At 40.8% G+C, this 24,578-nt stretch overlaps 1 protein-coding gene across 1 annotated transcript in view; it reads right to left on the reverse strand.

The window, feature by feature from the left end:
- Window positions 1-24,578, reverse strand: part of CPN1 (carboxypeptidase N subunit 1) — a 69,693-nt gene that overhangs the window by 14,308 nt on the left and 30,807 nt on the right. The window contains exons 4-6 of the mRNA XM_089683370.1: window positions 22,756-22,941; window positions 20,729-20,840; window positions 8,546-8,685 (exon numbers count right to left, since the gene is read on the reverse strand). Of these exons, the coding sequence (XP_089539496.1) occupies window positions 8,546-8,685; window positions 20,729-20,840; window positions 22,756-22,941 (438 nt within the window). The remainder of the gene's footprint in view (window positions 1-8,545; window positions 8,686-20,728; window positions 20,841-22,755; window positions 22,942-24,578) is intronic.

A 24,578-nucleotide genomic window follows, 5' to 3' on the forward strand; every position in this document is an offset into this window, starting at 1 on the left:
GTTGAAAGAGTGATAACTAAAAGATACAAATCCTTTACAATAATAAAAATAATAAGAAGAAGAATAAAAGATTGAAAACTGAACCATACAAAACCTTTACAGCAAAAACTGAATGATGCAACACCATTACCGTAATAAAAGGGTGATAACTGAATGATACAAAAGTATACAATAATAAAGGGATGAAACCTGAACAATAGAAAACACGTAACAATAACATAGAGATGAAAACTGATCAGTAAAAGATACATGTAAAGTGCTGTGCAAATTGACAGTGCTATATAAGTGCCTATGATAATAATACAAAATAAAAAACCCAGATTCACAATTACAAAAACATCATAACTAAATGATACAAAAACCTTTCCAAGTTTCATATTTTCATGTGAAATTAAAAATGTACCAGTAAGATTGTAAAAAACAGAGGCTTGTGATATTGGTCAACAACCTGCCTCTAACATGTATAATGAATGCCTGTCAGCACCCTGATGAGTGATCACATGCTCTATTCTCCTGTCAGCTGCCAGTGTTCCCTCAGGGCGGGGTAATAAAGAAGGATAATATAAAACAGATTTAAAGCGTTAATTAACTAAGAACAGTAAAATCAGTCTGTAGATGCAGTAAAGCATGCTTGTGATACTCATTGGTGAACCTAAGAGGTTAATCCTCCACATTGTGTAAAAAAACTGTTTGATTCTGTCTTCTCTGATCCTCCCCTTCTTATATTGTCCCAAATCCATCTGCTGATAGTACAGAGCTCTAGGAGTCACTCTGCACATGCTCAGTTTAGTGTGTATTGCTATAGAGGTTTTTTTTTTCTTGGGAGGGTGCATGTGATCAGCACAGGGCCAATCAGCACTGTCCAGACAGAGGGTCAGGGGACCTGCAGCCTCATAGGACAGTCAGAGTAGAATGAAAACTCCTCCTACAAGCGTTAACCAGTGCTGGACACTGATAGAAGTCACAAGACTGCTATGTACTGCTGATGAGAAAAGGTATTTAGCAGTTTATATGTTTATGTTTACTGCAACTCCCTCCTCACTGGCCTGCCTCGCCGCTGGCTATCCCCGCTTCAGTCGATCCTGAATATGGCTGCCAGACTCATTCACCTTTCCAACCGCTCCATCTCCGCCATCCCCCTCTGCCAATCCCTCCACTGGCTTCCGATTGCGCAACGGATCAAATTCAAAATCCTAACATTGACGTACAAAGCCGTCCACCATACTGCCCCGAACTACATCACTGACCTAATATCCAAGTACCACCCAACACGCACACTCCGCTCCTCACAAGACCTCCTCCTCTCTAGTTCCCTGGTCTCCTCCTCCCATGCCCGCCTCCAGGACTTCTCCAGGGTGTCACCCATCCTCTGGAACTCCCTGCCCCAACCCATCAGATTATCACCTACTCTCCTCTCCTTTAGGCGCACCCTGAAAACCCACCTCTTCAGGGAAGCCTACCCCACCCCCTGCTAACTTGCCGACCTCCTCCACTCTTCCTACCACTCCATCCGCCACAGGTATCTCCTCCTGTGCCACCATCCCCTCCCTCCTAGATTGTAAGCTCCAAAGAGCAGGGCCCTCGATCCCCTCATGTTTTGCATTGTATTGGTATTGTTCTGTCACATGTTCTGTCCCCCTATTGGCGCTTTATAAATACTGTATAATAATAATTAGAGATGAGCGAATCGAACCAGGCGAACCGGAATTCGATACGAATTTCAGGAAAAATTCGATTCGCGTCGAATCCGAATATTTGCCTACTTCGGGTGCGCGAATCGGATTTTTCCCGATCAGCCGGCAAAAGTGTCCCTGTAGAGAGCTCCGCTATTTCTGACAGTTCTCTGACAGAAGGAACACATGTACAGCGGTTGAAACATTGTATCTATTAGTTTCCATTTAGGATACAGATGTTTCAACCGCTGTACATGTGAAGAAGCTGTCAGAGAACTGTCAGAAATAGAGGAACTCTGCACATACACTTTTTGCCGGTTTGGAATTCTTATTTTCATCCTACTTCTTCTTCTTCTTCTACTTCTTCATCCTCATCCTCATCCTCAGAAGAAGAAGAAGAGGATGAGGATGAAGAAGAAGAAGAAGAAGAAGTAGGATGAAAATAAGAATAATTCCAAGCCGGCAAAAAGTGTATGTGCAGAGTTCCTCTATTCTGCAGATACACTTAGAGGAGCTCTGCAGATACACTTAGAGGAGCTCTGCACATACACTTTTTGCCGGCTTGGAATTAATCTTATTTTCATCCTACTTCTTCTTCTTCTTCTTCTTCATCCTCATCCTCAGAAGAAGAAGAAGAGGATGAGGATGAAGAAGAAGAAGTAGGATGAAAATAAGAATAATTCCAAGCCGGCAAAAAGTGTATCTGCAGAGCTCCTCTAAGTGTATCTGCAGAATGTCATTTATGGAAACAAATAGATACAATGTTTCAACCGCTGTATGGAGGGAATGTCCCAGAACTGTCACAAATAGACTATTTCTGACAGTTCTGGGACATTCACTCCATACATGTCCCAGAACTGTCAGAAATAGACTATTTCTGACAGTTCTGGGACATTCCCTCAATACAGCGGTTGAAACCGCTGTATGGAGTGAATGTCACAGAACTGTCAGAAATAGACAGAAACTGTCACAGAACTGTCCTTCTTCTCATCCTTCTCCTTCTTCTCATCCTTCTTCTCATCCTTCTCCTTCTTCTCATCCTTCTCCTTCTTCTCATCCTTCTCCTTCTTCTCATCCTTCTCCTTCTCCTTCTTCTCATCCTTCTTCTCATCCTTCTCCTTCTTCTCATCCTTCTCCTTCTTCTCATCCTTCTCCTTCTCCTTCTTCTCATCCTTCTCCTTCTCCTTCTTCTCATCCTTCTCCTTCTTCTCATCCTTCTCCTTCTTCTCATCCTTCTCCTTCTCCTTCTTCTCATCCTTCTCCTTCTTCTCATCCTTCTCCTTCTTCTCATCCTTCTCCTTCTCCTTCCTCATCTCCAAGGGCATTTAAATTAAAGGTACAGTGTTCTGCACTAATTTAAAGGCTCTCTGAAGCCTAGAAACCCTTTTTATAAGTTAACTTTGTAGCGAATTAATTCGCATCGAATCGAATTTCTTCCTGGAATTCGCCGAATCAGCCGAATCGAATTTTTGAAAAATTCGCTCATCTCTAATAATAATAATAATAATATGTAGAGATGAGCGAATCGAACCAGGCGAACCGGAATTCGATACGAATTTCAGGAAAAATTCGATTCGCGTCGAATCCGAATATTTGCCTACTTCGGGTGCGCGAATCGGATTTTTCCCGATCAGCCGGCAAAAGTGTCCCTGCAGAGAGCTCCGCTATTTCTGACAGTTCTCTGACAGAAGGAACACATGTACAGCGGTTGAAACATTGTATCTATTAGTTTCCATTTAGGATACAGATGTTTCAACCGCTGTACATGTGAAGAAGCTGTCAGAGAACTGTCAGAAATAGAGGAGCTCTGCACATACACTTTTTGCCGGCTTGGAATTAATCTTATTTTCATCCTACTTCTTCTTCTTCTTCTTCTTCATCCTCATCCTCATCCTCAGAAGAAGAAGAGGATGAGGATGAAGAAGAAGAAGAAGAAGTAGGATGAAAATAAGAATAATTCCAAGCCGGCAAAAAGTGTATCTGCAGAGCTCCTCTAAGTGTATCTGCAGAATGTCATTTATGGAAACAAATAGATACAATGTTTCAACCGCTGTATGGAGGGAATGTCCCAGAACTGTCAGAAATAGTCTATTTATGACAGTTCTGGGACATTCCCTCCATACAGCGGTTGAAACCGCTGTATGGAGGGAATGTCCCACAACTGTCAGAAATAGACTATTTCTGACAGTTCTGGGACATTCACTCCATACATGTCCCAGAACTGTCAGAAATAGACTATTTCTGACAGTTCTGGGACATTCCCTCAATACAGCGGTTGAAACCGCTGTATGGAGTGAATGTCACAGAACTGTCAGAAATAGACAGAAACTGTCACAGAACTGTCCTTCTTCTCATCCTTCTCCTTCTTCTCATCCTTCTTCTCATCCTTCTCCTTCTTCTCATCCTTCTCCTTCTTCTCATCCTTCTCCTTCTTCTCATCCTTCTCCTTCTTCTCATCCCTCTTCTCATCCTTCTCCTTCTTCTCATCCTTCTTCTCATCCTTCTCCTTCTCCTTCTTCTCATCCTTCTTCTCATCCTTCTTCTCATCCTTCTCCTTCTTCTCATCCTTCTCCTTCTTCTCATCCTTCTCCTTCTCCTTCTTCTCATCCTTCTCCTTCTTCTCATCCTTCTCCTTCTCCTTCTCCTTCTTCTCATCCTTCTCCTTCTTCTCATCCTTCTCCTTCTTCTCATCCTTCTCCTTCTCCTTCTCCTTCTTCTCATCCTTCTCCTTCTCCTTCTCCTTCCTCATCTCCAAGGGCATTTAAATTAAAGGTACAGTGTTCTGCACTAATTTAAAGGCTCTCTGAAGCCTAGAAACCCTTTTTATAAGTTAACTTCGTAGCGAATTAATTCGCATCGAATCGAATTTCTTCCTGGAATTCGCCGAATCAGCCGAATCGAATTTTTGAAAAATTCGCTCATCTCTAATAATATGCTTTATATTTGCTTCAATAATTGCATTTACATGTAGTGTGTACTGTGGGAGACCAGATATAGTGAATGCAGGGTCCGGGGAGACCAGATATAGTGAATGCAGGGTCTGGGGAGACCAGATATAGTGAATGCCGGGTCTGGGGAGACCAGATATAGTGAATGCAGGGACCTGGGAGACCAGATATAGTGAATGCAGGGACCTGGGAGACCAGATATAGTGAATGCCGTGTCCATGGAGACCAGATATAGTGAATGCAGGGTCCAGGGAGAACAGATATAGTGAATACAGGGTCCCGGGGAGACCAGATATAGTGAATGCAGGGACCTGGGAGACCAGATATAGTGAATGCAGGGTCCGGGGAGACCAGATATAGGGAATGCAGGGTCCCGGGAGACCAGATATAGTGAATGCAGGGTCCGGGGAGACCAGATATAGTGAATGCAGGGTCCCGGGAGACCAGATATAGTGAATGCAGGGTCCGGGGAGACCAGATATAGTGAATGCAGGGTCCGGGGAGAGCAGATATAGTGAATGCAGGGTCCTGGGAGACCGGATATAGTGAATGCAGGGTCCTGGGAGACCGGATATAGTGAATGCAGGGTCCTGGGAGACCGGATATAGTGAATGCAGGGTCCTGGGAGACCAGATATAGTGAATGCAGGGTCTGGGGAGACCAGATATAGTGAATGCAGGGTCCTGGGAGAGCGGATATAGTGAATGCAGGGTCCTGGGAGACCGGATATAGTGAATGCAGGGTCCTGTGAGACCAGATACAGTGAATGCAGGGTCCGGGGAGACCAGATATAGTGAATGCAGGGTCCGGGGAGACCAGATATAGTGAATGCAGGGTCCTGGGAGACCAGATACAGTGAATGCAGGGTCCGGGGAGACCAGATACAGTGAATGCAGGGTCCGGGGAGACCAGATATAGTGAATGCAGGGTCCTGGGAGACCAGATATAGTGAATGCAGGGTCCTGGGAGACTGGATATAGTGAATGCAGGGTCCTGGGAGACCGAATATAGTGAATGCAGGGTCCGGGAAGACCAGATATAGTGAATGCAGGGTCCGGGGTTTAGTAACACTTTAAGTAATGATACTGACTGTATTTTTTTTAGAATCCATAACTAGTATTTTTTTAATTTGTGATGGGCGTAAAGATAGCCTTCTTTGAGAAGGCTTTGCTGCGTTTAGTATTAGGTTACACAGAGTTCTCCTACTATTTGCATGGAGTTCATGGTGGAATGACATTTCTTACCAATCATGTTAGGCCTGGTTCACACCCATGCATTTTTCAGTGCTTTTTGCATTTTGCAGAGACTAGCTGCAATCCATTTAACATGGTTTCCTATGGGACACGTTCACATCTCTGCATTTTCAGCTGCTGTGTTTTTGGATAGGGTCAGGAACTTTTTCTCTTGCAGCAAAGTGCAACGCATAGGTGTGAAGGAGGCCTTACAGAAGGCTGCCAGGTTGACCTCCCATATCTTCAGCCAAACATTGGGATATATATAGAATGCCTTTACAATGAAAAATACCTTTGACATTAGGTAGTGGTTTCAGTGGTGCAAAAAAGGTAATGTCCCCCAGTTGATCCACTTTTTCGAGATTCCTAGGCTTCAATCTAGGCTGGCCTCCAAAGGGGAGGCCTTTCGCAGTGGTAAAAATGTGAAAGTGTAAGAGCACCAAGTACATGAACTTAGATCTCAAAGTATTACATTTGTTCATCTTTTTTGTATGTCCAAACTCTCTAAGAAAAGTCTTGGAGACCTTGAGCAAACAGAAGGACAAAAAATGCATTTTTTGTGTGCTTGAAGGTCCTACGCCCCAACCGCTTCAGTGTTGTCCACTTGAACCCGAATATTATGGAGAGAAGTGCTAAGGAGTGTGAAGACAACGTATCAATGTTCATAGTTTTTTCGTTTTTAAAATAAAATATATTTTCAGTTCACAAAAAGCTGTTATTGCAGGAATCAGTTTTGTTTACAAATGCTCTTTCTTGTTATATTATTGATTTTTTTTTTTTTTAATTAGATCACAAAACCTATCGCTCAGGGTTTTGATCTTTAAAATATCTCTAACTCCTGAGATAATTGTGAGGTGTGGGGAAAAAAATGAATTGGAGCCTTTCCAGGTGGAAACAAAAGAATAATTAATTGGAAAAAAAACTTGTACAGTCAAAGGGTCAACCCATTTTATTCTCTTCCCATCCGGCCCATGCTGATAAATGGCCGGATGGGAGCGCTGCCGATGCTGGTGGACGTTTCTAAATATCCCCCTGCATCCATTGCCTCTGTGTGAGGTTCTGATTCATGTGATCACTGATTGGCCAATCAGTGATCACATGAACAGTAGTAAACAAGATGTCACTTCCTGACATCATTGCTTACTAATTGTGAAATCTGTGAATGATCACAGAGGTCACATGGTACAAGGCTATTCACAACAGCCTTGTACCATGTGACAAGCTGTGACCAATCACAGCTCTCATAGTATTTCTCAATGGCTGCAGGAATGCAGCCAGAGAGAAGAATACATTATTGCTTTTACAGCCTTTATGGGTGTAAAAGCAATCAGTGTAAAAAAAGAAAAAAAAAATCTTTATCACCCCCCACATGTAGTACAGTGTCACTATGGTGACAGTATGTTAAAAAAACACACATAAATAATAATATAAAAAATAAATAAAACTGTAAAAAAATTTTAAAATTATAATTTTCTTAATAAACTAATTTGGGTTATTTTTTTTTTTCTAAAAAGATAGATGAATACATTTTGGCCAATATTTATAAAGAAATATTATTTATTTATTTTTAAAATTTTATAAGAAAAACACTTTTTTTGGACTTTTTCATTTTTATAGCAAAAAAATAAAAATAAAAATTCCAGTGGTGAATAAATACCACCAAAATAAAGTTTTATCTGTCTCAAAAAAATGCTAAAAATTTAATATGGGTACAGTGTCGCATGACCGCGCAATTGTCACTCAAAGTGTGATGGCACTGAAAGCTGAAAATTGGCCTGGACAGGAAGTGGGTGAAAGTGTCCGGACTTGAAGTGGTTAAACTGTTTTCAATGCTGTGATAGTTTGACTGACAAATACTTAGTCATGTAACACTGTATCCAAATTAATTTTACACCATTTTGTGAGAAAGATAAGGCTTTCTTTTGGTGGTAATTAATAATCACAGTTTTTTTTTCCTTTTAATTTGTTCTACATAAAAGGAAAAAGACCAAACAATTTGAAAAAATGACATGTTGATAATCCATTCATTTATTCCACATTCATAAATTGCTTTTATTGCTTCTCCTTCCTGTCTGTAAGAGGAATAGGAGGGGAGAACTTCAATGTAAACATAGCAGTGTGTATTCATTCATGATTACTGTGATGGTTCATCACAGCAATCACAAGGTACAGAGTCGCTCAGATTGGCTCTGTTCCCTGTGTCTGTGTGGCAAACTGTTAAATAATGGCTTGGTACACACTTATTAACAGGCTCAGTGGCTGCCCAATGAAAATTCAGAACTGGTGTTTCGGTTTCTAGGAAATACTGAAGAGTGAAATCACCATACGGTTTCTTATACTCAGGAACTCTTTTCGTGAGAACTGTGCTGTTCCTGTATCAGAATACGTTCTTTGGCCATTATGGGGAGTTTTCACCCTCTTGCTATTTATTTTATGGAGAATTTAACAGTTGAAACACACAACGATGTTTAGGGACACCCACATCTTTTAGGTGGAAAGAAATGAGAACATTTGGTAATTACTGTATATCAGAGAGCTCTCATTGTTGGAAGCTGACTTAGGCCACCAGGCTCCACCTATCGCTTTTGGGTGGCATGGCTATTTAATGTTCTCCTCTTGGATGGATCTATGAAAGAAAGGACACCTGGTCCTCCAGTCTTTGTCTCTCTTACACCTTGGATAAAGAACTCACCTGTTCTATAAATGTGATCAGAGCCTCGCGGTTCCCATCCCACTCCCGCGGCAGCTCCGCCTCTTTGGGGAACTTGTTGCAGCTCAGCTCCAATGTTATTTCAAAACAGTTTTTGTAAAGGTAATTGAAGTCCTGCATACCTATTAGAATAAATTACAAAATATATTGTTTGTAATAATGGAAACTTGTATTGTTTTGCGTTCTTTTTCATTGTTGTCACACAATTAAAAGCATCTGAAAATTACAAAAAATGTTTTTGTATTTCTTGTTTGAAAGCAGAGAAAATACATGATTTACAGTGAGGTCCATATGTGTTTGGACACAGGCACAATTTTAGTTTTTTTCTGGTATTGACTAAAACATATTGAAGCCCATTGTTATATAATGGATACGGGCTGAAAGTGCACACTCTCAGGTTTAATTTGAGGGTATGTACATCCAAATTGGAGGAAGGTTTAGGAATTACAGCTCTTAAGATGACCTAACCAGCTGTAACACAGCAGAAAAATAAATACATTTCAGCCGAAGCTAAAAATTACAATAAAAACGTATTTATGTGAACTTTCTTACTATTTTGTACTCAGCTCTTCTAATCCAGGCACCCCTGCCAGACAGCATGGTAAAGTCTGTGACCTCACCTTTTTCTTCTTCAGTTAAAGCATATGTAAACCTTAAAGTAAACTAGAAATGAAAGGCAAAACGTTTGCGTATAGAAATAAAAACATAATAATAAATACTTTTTCCCACTTTGTTATAAGTGATCACATTCCCTCTTTTCTCAGCTGCATAAGGAGCTCAGATTGCTGGGGGAGGAGAATCAGCAGCCCAATGGTCTTCCCAGTGAATGGCGGTTTAGGGGGTAGGCATTTCAGGAGAAGTCTGGTTGTAAGAGAGCAGGCTGAGTTCCCAGCACAGCTAGAGAACTGACCATGCTGTGGTCAGTTTTTGATAGGAAAGCAGAGGGACTGGCAGGAACACCAGGAATGTCACACAAAGGAAGCAATACAAAGAGAACAGGATATCTTTTCATACAAGTACAAGGTACAACAGGCACATATTAGGAATATGAAATGGTGGGTTTACATATTCTTTAAAGCGGAGCTCCGCCGAAAAGGGGAAGTTCCACTTAAGACCTCATCCCCTGCTCCCATTTAAGGATTGGCACCTCTGAGAAGTGGGGGTACCCTAATTTGACAGGTACCTGCTCCCACTTACGTTGCACTTGCAATGGCGTGGGCCCGCTTTCAAACCCATACCAGACCTTTATCCATGCATGCAGCCTGGCAGGCCAAGAAAGGGGGGGGGGGGGCAAGTGAGCACCCCCCTTCCCTCCTGAACCATACCAGGCAACATACTCTCAACAAAAGCAGCTTGTCCTCATATTGATGGGGACAAGGGCCTCTTCCCCACAATCATGGGTAGTGGTTGTGGGGCCTGCGAGCAGGGGGCTTATCAGAATCTGAAAGCCCCTTTTAACAAGTGGGCCTCCAAATCCCGACCCATCCCCATGTAAATGAGTACATTGTACCCTACTCATTCACCAAAAAAAGTGTCAAAAATAAATAAAAACATAGGTCCTTTGATAAAAAAAACGAAATAATGTCCCCCCGAAGTTAGTCCAGTGTCAATCATGATGCCACCGACTCAAACAAAAAAAAACCTCCACACCCGACATTGCTTCGCACTGTCTGACAGCTCCACCGTCTCCTGACGCTAAATAAACTAAGGGGCGAGACCACTCGACCGACTAGTGCATGCTGTATCGATGACATCACAAGGGGTGGGGTCACCCAACGCCATCGGGTAGACCTGCCCCTTAGTTTATTTAGGGGTGGGAAGTGGCAGAGCTGACTGAAGGCAGGAGCCAACGTTGAGTGCAGAGCTTTTCTGTTGGTTTGGGTTGATGATATTTGCAACACTTGAATAGCTTAAAGTGGATCTTCACCCTCAAAGCACTCATCTCTCTATCCACCCCTCCTCCCCTGCTCTACACAAAAAGCCCTTTTTTAAATTACCTTTTTTTAAAGAAAGTCTTTGGCATAGGCGAATGACTTGCACCGTGCTCCCTTTGCCTCCTGGGATATACATGCCACATATCCCAGGAGACATAACCTTTCATTCACAAAGGAGTGGGCCTAGAGGTGCGTCATTGGGAGGCATGTCAACTGAAGCTGAAGAGACGGCATCTTCATGATGATGTTACACAAAAACATGGCGGTGCAGGACTGAGGGATGGCAGAAGAGAAGGGAATCCCAGCAGGACAACGATGGATCGTTTAGTTGGGCGAGTATCTGAATTATCGCTCAGCAGGGGGTTTAAAAAAAAATGGTGGGGGGGGGGAGGGGTGGTGAAGATCCACTTTAAGTCTTCTTGCCCATAACAAGAGGTTATTAGCTAAGGTGCCATGAATGCAACCCACACAACCTCAAACTATTTTAAAGCCTAACTTCAACCAAAAGTTTGAGAGGGAGGGCAGAGCGGGCAGGGTATAAGACTTATTAGTGTGTTGCTGCACCTTCACTGCCCAATCAGAAGGCTGCAGGCAAGGAGGCACATTGTATTGTTTAATTCCAGCATAGAAAATGGAGTCACCATCCCAGCTGGGCTGTCTGGCAGAGGTGTATGAATCCCAAATGTGTCTGGACAGAATTATCAATAATGTGGAAGATAAGACAGTTCACATACAGTATGTGTATTTCAACTTTAAAAAAGCAAATGTGAAATTTGATGGGTCACTGCACTGGCCACTGACTGGTCATTTATTAAAAAATTCAACTCTCACATTATTCCACAGCCCAGGTTGAAGTGACGGTAGTTGGTTCACACACCAATATAAACATTTTCCAGTCGAGGTAAAACGTTCATTCTTTCTACAATTCACAAATCTATTCAGCACTATTCTGACATATTAGTTCAATTACTAACATCTTATTATACAAACACACATTCAGTGATTCAAACGTGAACGGCCCATTAATAAAACAAAGATGTCGATTGTAATGTAACGGCATAATTAATGAAGTGGAATGTTGTGTGTTATGTTCTCAGTGGTGTCACCAGCCCAGGAATGTAAAATGTCTGTAGCCAGTTACTCCCAGAAATAATCTCATTAACTATTTTAGGCATTTTGGTTGGTTTAGCCTTCCATGACCTCAAACATTTCACCCGGCTTGGATAGGCTTAATTATTACAGGAAGGCAAACATAACCAACATCTATACATTTGGAAACGTTTGAAAAAAAAAAAAACTGAAAGTGTTTCAAATAAACTGCTTTTTCATTAGTTCTTGACATTCTGTTTATAGTGCAGAACAGATTTTATAAATTAGCACATTCTACTGAAGATGACAGTGGGCTGTACTCTGTATGGATTGTACTCTACGGAAGGTGAGTACATTCTACAAATCTAAAGGTGAACACATTCTACACTACTAAAGGTGAGAACGTTCTACACTACTAAAGGTGAGAACGTTCTACACTACTAAAGGTGAGAACGTTCTACACTACTAAAGGTGAGCACATTCTACAAATCTAAAGGTGAGCACATTCTACACTACGAAAGGTGAGCACGTTCTACACTACTAAAGGTGAACACATTCTACAAATCTAAAGGTGAGAACGTTCTACACTACTAAAGGTGAACACATTCTACACTACTAAAGGTGAGAACGTTCTACACTACTAAAGGTGAACACATTCTACACTACTAAAGGTGAGAACGTTCTACACTACTAAAGGTGAACACATTCTACACTACTAAAGGTGAGAACGTTCTACACTATGAAAGGTGAGCACATTCTACACTACTAAAGGTGAACACATTCTACACTACTAAAGGTGAGAACGTTCTACACTATGAAAGGTGAGCACATTCTACACTACTAAAGGTGAACACATTCTACACTACTAAAGGTGAACACATTCTACACTACTAAAGGTGAGAACGTTCTACACTACTAAAGGTGAGAACGTTCTACACTACTAAATGTGAGAACGTTCTACACTACTAAAGGTGAGAACGTTCTACACTATGAAAGGTGAGAACGTTCTACACTATGAAAGGTGAGCACATTCTACACTACTAAAGGTGAACACATTCTACAAATCTAAAGGTGAACACATTCTACACTACTAAAGGTGAGAACGTTCTACACTACTAAAGGTGAGAACGTTCTACACTACTAAAGGTGAGAACGTTCTACACTACTAAAGGTGAGAACGTTCTACACTATGAAAGGTGAGCACATTCTACACTAATAAAGGTGAGAACGTTCTACACTACTAAAGGTGAGAACGTTCTACACTACTAAAGGTGAGAACGTTCTACACTACTAAAGGTGAGCACATTCTACAATACGAAAAGTGAGCGCATTCTATGCTACTAAAGGTGAGAACATTCTACACTAGTAAAGGTGAGAACGTTCTACACTACTAAAGTTGAGAACGTTCCACGCTACTAAAGGTGAGCACATTCTACACTAGGAAAGGTGAGCACGTTCTACACTACTAAAGGTGAGAACGTTCCACAGTACTAAAGGGAGAACGTTCTACACTACTAAATGTGAGAACGTTCTACACTACTAAAGGTGAGAACGTTCTACACTACTAAAGGTGAGAACGTTCTACACTATGAAAGGTGAGCACATTCTACACTACTAAAGGTGAACACATTCTACAAATCTAAAGATGAACACATTCTACACTACTAAAGGTGAGAACGTTCTACACTACTAAAGGTGAGAACGTTCTACACTACTAAAGGTGAGAACGTTGTACACTACTAAAGGTGAGAACTTTGTACACTACTAAAGGTGAGAACGTTCTACACTACTAAAGGTGAGAACGTTCTACACTATGAAAGGTGAGAACGTTCTACACTATGAAAGGTGAGCACATTCTACACTACTAAAGGTGAACACATTCTACAAATCTAAAGGTGAACACATTCTACACTACTAAAGGTGAGAACGTTCTACACTACTAAAGGTGAGAACGTTCTACACTACTAAAGGTGAGAACGTTCTACACTACTAAAGGTGAGAACGTTCTACACTATGAAAGGTGAGCACATTCTACACTAATAAAGGTAAGAACGTTCTACACTACTAAAGGTGAGAACGTTCTACACTACTAAAGGTGAGAACGTTCTACACTACTAAAGGTGAGCACATTCTACAGTACAAAAAGTGAGCACATTCTATGCTACTAAAGGTGAGAACATTCTACACTAGTAAAGGTGAGAACGTTCTACACTACTAAAGTTGAGAACGTTCCACGCTACTAAAGGTGAGCACATTCTACACTAGGAAAGGTGAGCACGTTCTACACTACTAAAGGTGAGAACGTTCCACAGTACTAAAGGGAGAACGTTCTACACTACTAAATGTGAGAACGTTCTACACTACTAAAGGTGAGAACGTTCTACACTACTAAAGGTGAGAACGTTCTACACTATGAAAGGTGAGCACATTCTACACTACTAAAGGTGAACACATTCTACAAATCTAAAGATGAACACATTCTACACTACTAAAGGTGAGAACGTTCTACACTACTAAAGGTGAGAACGTTCTACACTACTAAAGGTGAGAACGTTCTACATTACTAAAGGTGAGAACGTTCTACACTACTAAAGGTGAGAACGTTGTACACTACTAAAGGTGAGAACGTTGTACACTACTAAAGGTGAGAACTTTGTACACTACTAAAGGTGAGAACGTTCTACACTACTAAAGGTGAGAATGTTCTACACTATGAAAGGTGAGCACATTCTACACTAATAAAGGTGAGAACGTTCTACGCTACTAAAGGTGAGAACGTTCTACACTACTAAAGGTGAGAATGTTCTACACTACTAAAGGTGAGAACGTTCTACACTACTAAAGGTGAGAACGTTCTACACTACTAAAGGTGAGAACGTTCTACACTACTAAAGGTGAGCACATTCTACAAATCTAAAGGTGAGCACATTCTACACTACTAAAGGTGAACACATTCTACACTACTAAAGGTGAGAACGTTCTACACTACTAAAGGTGAGAACGTTCTACACTATGAAAGGTGAGCACATTCTACACTAATAAAGGTGAGAACGTTCTACACTACTGAAGGTGAGAACGTTCTACACTATGTAAGGTGAGCACATTCTACACTACTAAAGGTGAACACATTCTACACTACTAAAGGTGAGAACGTTCTACACTACTAAAGGTGAGAACGTTCTACACTACTAAAGGTGAGAACGTTCTACACTACTAAAGGTGAGAACGTTCTACACTACTAAAGGTGAGAACGTTCTACACTATGAAAGGTGAGAACGTTCTACACTATGAAAGGTGAGCACATTCTACACTACTAAAGGTGAACACATTCTACAAATCTAAAGGTGAACACATTCTACACTACTAAAGGTGAGAACGTTCTACACTACTAAAGGTGAGAACGTTCTACACTACTAAAGGTGAGAACGTTCTACACTACTAAAGGTGAGAACGTTCTACACTATGAAAGGTGAGCACATTCTACACTAATAAAGGTGAGAACGTTCTACACTACTAAAGGTGAGCACATTCTACAATACGAAAAGTGAGCGCATTCTATGCTACTAAAGGTGAGAACATTCTACACTAGTAAAGGTGAGAACGTTCTACACTACTAAAGTTGAGAACGTTCCACGCTACTAAAGGTGAGCACATTCTACACTAGGAAAGGTGAGCACGTTCTACACTACTAAAGGTGAGAACGTTCCACAGTACTAAAGGGAGAACGTTCTACACTACTAAATGTGAGAACGTTCTACACTACTAAAGGTGAGAACGTTCTACACTACTAAAGGTGAGAACGTTCTACACTATGAAAGGTGAGCACATTCTACACTACTAAAGGTGAACACATTCTACAAATCTAAAGATGAACACATTCTACACTACTAAAGGTGAGAACGTTCTACACTACTAAAGGTGAGAACGTTCTACACTACTAAAGGTGAGAACGTTCTACATTACTAAAGGTGAGAACGTTCTACACTACTAAAGGTGAGAACGTTCTACATTACTAAAGGTGAGAACATTCTACACTACTAAAGGTGAGAACGTTGTACACTACTAAAGGTGAGAACGTTGTACACTACTAAAGGTGAGAACTTTGTACACTACTAAAGGTGAGAACGTTCTACACTACTAAAGGTGAGAATGTTCTACACTATGAAAGGTGAGAACGTTCTACACTATGAAAGGTGAGAACGTTCTACACTACTAAAGGTGAACACATTCTACAAATCTAAAGGTGAACACATTCTACACTACTAAAGGTGAGAACGTTCTACACTACTAAAGGTGAGAACGTTCTACACTACTAAAGGTGAGAACGTTCTACACTACTAAAGGTGAGAACGTTCTACACTATGAAAGGTGAGCACATTCTACACTAATAAAGGTGAGAACGTTCTACACTACTAAAGGTGAGAACGTTCTACACTACTAAAGGTGAGCACATTCTACAATACGAAAAGTGAGCACATTCTATGCTACTAAAGGTGAGCACATTCTACACTAGGAAAGGTGAGCACGTTCTACACTACTAAAGGTGAGAACGTTCCACAGTACTAAAGGGAGAACGTTCTACACTACTAAATGTGAGAACGTTCTACACTACTAAAGGTGAGAACGTTCTACACTACTAAAGGTGAGAACGTTCTACACTATGAAAGGTGAGCACATTCTACACTACTAAAGGTGAACACATTCTACAAATCTAAAGATGAACACATTCTACACTACTAAAGGTGAGAACGTTCTACACTACTAAAGGTGAGAACGTTCTACACTACTAAAGGTGAGAACGTTCTACATTACTAAAGGTGAGAACGTTCTACACTACTAAAGGTGAGAACATTGTACACTACTAAAGGTGAGAACGTTGTACACTACTAAAGGTGAGAACTTTGTACACTACTAAAGGTGAGAACGTTCTACACTACTAAAGGTGAGAACGTTCTACACTATGAAAGGTGAGCACATTCTACACTAATAAAGGTGAGAACGTTCTACGCTACTAAAGGTGAGAACGTTCTACACTACTAAAGGTGAGCACATTCTACACTACTAAAGGTGAGAACGTTCTACACTACTAAAGGTGAGAATGTTCTACACTACTAAAGGTGAGCACATTCTACACTACTAAAGGTGAGAACGTTCTACATTACTAAAGGTGAGAACGTTCTACACTACTAGAGGGGAGCTCATTTCCAACATTTTTCCAGTCAAGGCACCCTCTAAAATTATGAACAGTCACAAGACAGCCTTTAAAATCATGGACAATCACAAGACACCCTTTAAAATCATGGACAGTCTCTGAGATACCCCATTCTAAAATGTAAAAAAACTATTCTAATCATTTTATATAACGCAGCAACATCCACATACATAGGACACCCAACGTTAGTGTTGATATATTCTTTCAAAGCAAATACACTTTTGCACACTGGTACTGACTAGTATTCCAGTGTTTCTCTTCTCCCTCAGTTTTTCTTCATCACTCAGCCATTGTGACCCCAGCATTCACGTGTAACTAAAAGGCAGGCTTGTTCCACCCACTGGCTTGTATACAAATTTTTACCAATTTGTAGACATTTTGCCAAGGTACCCCAGAACGCATGGGCACCCTGGTTGAAAAAGGCTATTCTACACTACTAGAGGTGAGCACATTCTACACTACTAGAGGTGGGAACGTTCTATACTGCCAGACGGGAGCACATTCTACACTCCTAGAGGAGATCACTTTCTACAGTACACTACTAGAGATGAGAATGTTCTACACTACTAGAGGTGGGAATGTTCTACACTACTAGAGGTGGGAATGTTCTACACTACTAGAGGTGGGAATGTTCTACACTACTAGAGGGGAGCACCTTCTACAGTACAAGAGGTGAGCACATTCTACACTACTAGAGGTGGAAATGTTCTATATTAATAGGGGGGACCACATTCTACACTACTAAGGGTGGGAACGTTCTGTACTGCCAGAGGGGAGCACATTCTACACTCCTAGAGGTGGGAATGTTCTATATTACTAGAGGGGACCACATTCTATACTACTAGAGGTGGGAACATTCTATATTGCCAGAGGGGAGCACATTCTACACTCCTAGAGATGAGAATGTTCTACACTACTAGAGGTGGGAATGTTCTACACTACTAGAGGGGAGCACCTTCTACACTACTAGAGGTGAGTACACTACATTACTAGAGGTGGAAACATTCTATATTACTAGAGGGGAGCACCTTCTACACTACTAGAGGTGAGCACACTACATTAATAGAGGTGGAAATGTTCTATATTACTAGACGGGACCACATTCTACACTACTAAAGGTGGGAACATTCTATATTGCCAGAGGGAAGCACATTCTACACTCCTAGAGGGGATCACTTTCTACAGTACACTACTAGAGATGAGAATGTTCTACACTACTAGAGGTGGGAATGTTCTACAATACTAGAGGTGGGAATGTTCTACACTACTAGAGGTGGGAATGTTCTACACTACTAGAGATGAGAATGTTCTACACTACTAGAGGTGGGAATGTTCTACACTACTAGAGGTGGGAATGTTCTACACTACTAGAGGTGGGAATGTTCTACACTACTAGAGGGGAGCACCTTCTACAGTACAAGAGGTGAGTACATTCTACAGTACTATTGGTGATCATATTTGAGGTGATTATATTCTGCACTAGAGGTGAGACGATTCTGGACTAGGAGAGGTGAGCACATTCTACACTACTGCATATGAGAGAGGAGCACATTCTGTACTACAACAGGCGAGCAGATTCTACACCACAAGAGAGGAGCGCATTCTGCACCACTAGAGATATGCAGATTCTACACCACAAGAAGGGAGCACATTTTATATACTACAGATGATCCAAATCTACACTACTATTGATGAGTGCAATCTTCACTACTACAGGGGAGCACATTCTACACTACAAGAAGTGAGCACATTCGAGACTAATATTGGTGAGCATATATGAGTTGATCACATTCTACAGCACTAGAAGTGAGCAGTTTCTACCAGGGGCGGACTGACAACTCATGGGGCCCCCTGGCAATAGGGGATCATGGGGCCCCTGTGTCCTCACCCACACCCAAAAAAAGCCTATGAAAAAGCCAATGAAAGGTACCAGGGGCATCTCATGGGGCCCCCTACTAACCCCAGGCCCTCGGGCAGTGCCCGAGTGCTCCAATGGTCAGCCCGCCCCTGGTTTCTACTCTAGGCGAGGTGAACACATTCTACGAGAGTTAAGCACCACTAGAGGTGAACACGTTCCGCATACGAGAGGGGAGCACATTCCACACTACAGTAGGTGAGCGGGTTCTACACTGTGAGAGAGGAGCGCATTCTATACCACTAGAGATATGCAGATTCTACACCACGAGAAGGGAGCATATTTACACTACTAGAGGTGAGCACATTCTACACTATGAAAGGTGAACATACTTTATACTACTAGAGATGATCCAATTCTAAAATGAGTGTCAGTGTTGTACACTGCTTTATCATACTCACCTGATTGTAAGTGTAATACGATTTTTAATAAACAGTTGGTTTTAACTTTGCTGTTGTATGAGGCTTCTCCTTGCTTAATCCTATATATCATCATGATGAGCAGTATGGGATATTAGAGTCGAGTCCTGGTGGGACCGCACACCTTTTTGCTGAATGCAGCAATTCTTCCTGTGGCCTGACAGTGAGAGTGCTAGCTTGGAGTTGTGACGCACATGCTTGCTTGATCTCTATAGCCTGAGATCATTTCATTTTGGTAAGAGGCTTGCTTGTTTGTTAAGTTTGAGGACGAAAGCACTTTATATGACGTTTTGCAGCACAGAGCATTTTGTCCACGATTTACTTTAAGACTTTTTAAATGTATTTATTTACATTTTGCATATGAATTTTCAGTAATTAATTAATTAAATTATTTATATATTCAACTTTGTTCACGTTTAGATTGAAGTTATATTTTTGTAAATTAATTATGGGGATATTATTTAATTGATTATTCATATGGGCACGTATTATTGATTTATTCATGCAAATTTTATTTAAAGGAACAGCGCACTGTCTATTTAGAATGATCCAATTCTACACTAGCGGTGAGCACATTCTACAAAATGATAGGTTAGCAGATTCTACACCAGCCTTTCTCAACCAGGGTGCCCAGGCACCCCGGGGTGCCTTCAGTCTTCTTCAGGGGTGCCTTGGCAAAATGCCCAAAAATTGTATAAAAATCAGCAGGTGGATAATCTTGCCTTTTAGTACACAAAGCCACAGATTTTCATTGTGCACGTTTATGACCTTCTAGCTGCCAGCATCCTAACAACCAATGATATCATCAGTTAATAAGGAGGACGTTGGGTGCATGCACATCATCCTTGTTTGGCCCTCCTTGCCCCTCTCCATCAGCACTGGGGTCACATTAGCAGAGTGAGGGAGAGACAAGGAGTCACATTGGAATACTAGTCAGTACCAGTGTACAAAGGTGTATTTGCTTGGGAAGAATGAATCACCTCTAACATTGGGTGTACTGGATGTGTGTAGAACAGTTTTTTTACATTTTAATTTGGGGTGCCTTGAGATTATCCAGAATTTTAAAGGGTGCCTTGACTGAAAAAACATTGAGAAAACTGTTCTACACCTAGAGGTGAACCCATTCTACATTACTAGAGGAGAACACATCCTACACTATTTGAGGTAAACACATTAAACACTACTAAAGAGATGAGCATTTTCTACACCACTAGAGACACACTTTTATGATGTAGGGACAGTGAGGAGAGCTGCAGGATTTACCCGTTTTTCTTGGAGTGAAAATACCAGTGCTAAGCTGTACGCCCCAATGACTAACATACCTTAAGCAGTATACATATTTAAAAAAGCTTCTATGGTATGACCAAATTTCTCTTTTTTTTTGGTCATGCTCAGTGTGTTCCACTTACCTTTTTAATATTACAAAAAAATATTTATTAACCAATCAGGCTTAATATTTTCCTTTCCAAAACAGAAAGGAGATTCTGAGGTCCCAGCAAAACTACCAAGCCCAAAACACCTGAGGAAAAGACCACAAGATAATCAGAGATTTCCATGTTTATATAAAAACATCTTATTGGTATAACCAATGCATACCTTTCGATAGCGAATACCAAGAAGCTCCATTAGTGATGCCATATGGAAAGTAATCCCCACAATTAAACTCTCTATGCATCCATCCATGAGCAAAGGAATAAGACATTGCTAACTGCAAAGACAAAAAGATCAGATATCAGCCAGGCAATATTGATGTATAAAATCAACACTGCTGATGATTGTTTATAGACAGAGTAGGAAAATATCAGTAACTACATAAAAAAAGTGTCAGGTGTAACAAAATTGGACATCAGCTGAAAGTTGAAGAGTTGTCACTTTAACAGTACCAACAATGCACATTGTCAGAAAGAGTCGACTATTAGCACCAGTCCCAGAAAATCAGCATTATGAATTTCATTGAATATACAAATAGCAAAAATCACTCTACTTCAGTGTAGTCAACCACCACACTATATAGGTCAGACATGCTACAAAAAAGTCCAGGAAGGACAAGTTTTACACAGCATTTTTTAAGAAAGGTACACCATTGTGTAACATTTATGTTGGAACAAGAAGATCAACCGCTATATGACAATTATTCACTGCAAAATATATGTTAAAGATGCCAACCAAAGACATACTTCCAAGAAAGTCTACCAATACATAAAATTTATCCATAAAAGATGAATTACTCTAAAAAAGTGTGTCAGAAAGTCAACTCCTGCATAACAGATGACAAAAAAGTCATAGTTCTACAAAGTATCCAAGTTGACCAACCACTATGCAACTGTGTTTTGGAAGGATATTTCTTATACTTGTGTGTTAGAAGGCCACCATTACAAGGCATGTGAATATAAACATCTCCCCTTTCATATTACCCTACCTGAATCAACAACAGGAAGCAAAAATGCCTACAACCAGTAGTATATATCAAGCCAAAACATTTGTACAAGTGGAAGCATCACAGTTAACCACCTCCAGAGAAACCCATGTCTGTAAAGTCAGCTGGAAAAGTGATGGCCTCTGACCTTTGGGATTTAAAGGCATATTGATGGTTGATTTCCTACCAAATGTCTAAACCATCATTGGACAGTACTTCTGCTAACTTGCTAACCCAGCTTTGTGAGGAAATAAAATCCAAAAGGCCTGAGATGCTGACAAAAGGTGTACTATTCCACCAGGATAATGCTTGCCCTCACACCTCCACAGTTGCAATGGAAACAATTCACCAGTGTGGCTTCAAATTAATACCCCACCCACCATATTCACCAGTTCTAGCACCTTCGGATGTCTACCTCTTTCCGAAGCTAAAAAAGCCATCTCTGTGGCACCAGATTTTCTTCAACAGGGAAGGTTATGCATGCTGTTTTTTACAGACTAGGAGGAAACCTACAAAATTGGCATTATGACATAGGAAAATCAAAGGACTAAGTGCAAAGACTTGAAAGGAGAATATGTTAGGAAATGACATAGTTTGAAAAATCTAAGCAAACTCTTTCTATGCAGGCTAAGATTTCTTCAATCCACCCTCGTATTTCTTTTGTATGGAGTAGGGGAAAGTTAGGTTTTTTTTGCCTTCTTTGTCCTTGCTGGTGAGATTCACCCTTTTTATTTCTAATGGTGACCACCATTACTGGGACAGAAAGTGACAAGTAATCTAAAATTTTACGGCTGTCACCAGAAGGTAAGGGTAACATTTCCAGTGAGGACAGTACACCTGATCTGGTGACAACTATTTAAGAGGAGATTTCCCCTAACTTATGTGATTTTGACTTATTACCTGCTGTATTTAACCTGGTCACTTAACCAAGGGTATAACTTTGGCTGACCATACATATGTAAAATATATCTGTATGGACAATGCCAGAATTCCCTGCATCTTTTCTTTTGCAAAACCTATACTGGACCAGAGACAATCCACTGGAAAATGGTTTTATCAGCTGGGAAGGGAATGTCCTGTCAATCCCTCATTGTTCCTACTGTGCACTGTTTCTGTGCAGAGGATTGTCTACCACTATGATGTACATACTATTTGTAAGCAGTGACCAAAAATCAGCTTTAGAGTCGAATAATATGATATTACTTACCGCTTTAAACACTTTATCATCTGGGGTAGCAGAATAGCTAGTGGTGCGGCGGTAACCCCTGACCCGAAGATCTTTACTTTTATCAAATGGATAATTAGCTACAACAGCTCCACCGTGAAGGTTTGCAGAAAGCACAAAGTTATGGTTTTCAATCCAGTTAATTATGGCCTGTGTTTCTGGCTCCACCTGTGAATAATCAGATAGAATTATCTGCAACATCACAAACATTAATGGAAGCTAATTAATAATGTAATGCATACAATGCGTAAATCAATTAACTCAAAATTAACAGATCTGTCTATACTTGCCTATTCTGAAGCCTCTCTGGTCTGGTCTCCAGTGGAGGCTTCTGTGTTCAGACAATGGCTTCAAATGCTTGGGAGTTGACTTCACCCATAGACTTACTATGTGGCATTCATTTTTGGTTGCCCCTCCTCCACATAGAAGTCATCTCTGACAGCTGATCCTAGGACTGGACTAGAGCAGCTTTAGAATAGGTAAGTAGAGGAATATTTTCTTTACAGGGCTAGTGTTAGGTCTTGGCTCCTACTACTTAACGAGCAGCTCTTTTCTTTCAGGGCTCAGAAGCTGCCTAGCTGTTGGTCAGTTACCAGCCATTTGTTGTCTCCACAGTGACTCACTAGTCCTGCGTCATTAGTCCAGCCTACAGCCAGCCATTTTTGCTATTTTAGCAGCCTAGCTAATTTCCTCCTTGCCCTTGCATGGCCTATGATCTCCAGTGTTTTCCTGCTTGTGTTCCTGTGTACAATTCAGTCTGTCTGACTTCTCTCCTGGTTCCTGTTACTGATTTTTGGCTCCTGACATTTGGTTTCCTGAACCTGGCTCGTCTGATTGCCCGCACTGGCATCCAAACCCTGACTTCTGTTTTGACTACATTCTTGATCTATATTATATTTGCTATTTCATTAAAGGTGTGATTTTAACTGCACTTTCTGTCTCTGTCTGGTTTATGGTTACTGACATTTAGATAGAATAGGTTTAGTATGGGGGTGGAAGTAGATTAAGTCAAATACATTTTGACTGGAATTCCATTTTAACCTCCGTAGCGGTCTGATTATGTCAGTATTTATGTGCTCAAAGTGGTACATTGTTTTCAATGGAAATATGTTGTTTTGTTATTGTAGGCCTGTAATTCTTAGGAATAACTCACTGAAATCTGTCCAAACAAGAGTCTAATAAACATCCCGGGTATGATAAAATTTGAAACACATAATCATAAATTATAATATAATAAATAATCATAAAAAATAATAATATAATAAATTTTATTCAATAATGTAATCAAACCAAAAACACTGAAATTTGAAATAGTTCGCACATCACTGAGCTCAGTCGCAGAATCGTTTTCAGTGTCTGATGACGAATTTCCCCACGAATCATTATCACTCAATTCTGCAAGTGGTTCTGATTTACTATCGTTGTTCTCTAGACGGTCTAAAACCGCTTTTGACCTAAAGGGACGCTTTTTGGACACCATGGACGTTTCTCAGTTTCCAGGCAGAAAGAACAGTAAAAATGCAGGCAGGGCACAGGACAAAGCACTCGGGACAAAATGTATGTGAAACGGTTTGATACAGTAATGTTATCAGATTTTAGTGTATTATGTGTATGTACAATTTTGACATTTTTGAATCTCCCACCGGTTCCGTCTTCCGTACATCCCGACGCTCGCAGGGAATGAAACCCAGAACATGGATGCCGGCATCGGCCGGAGGACATGGCCAAGAACGCAGCGAGAGGACAGCGCGGGACCGCGGGACAAGGTAAGTGATCCAGAGATCCCAGAGCAAGGCTACAGGGTA

This window comes from Staurois parvus, unplaced genomic scaffold, assembly GCF_062004578.1.
Source record: "Staurois parvus isolate SC_StPar_1 unplaced genomic scaffold, SC_StPar_1.0 ptg000307l, whole genome shotgun sequence".
NCBI classification, from domain to species: Eukaryota; Metazoa; Chordata; class Amphibia; order Anura; family Ranidae; genus Staurois; species Staurois parvus.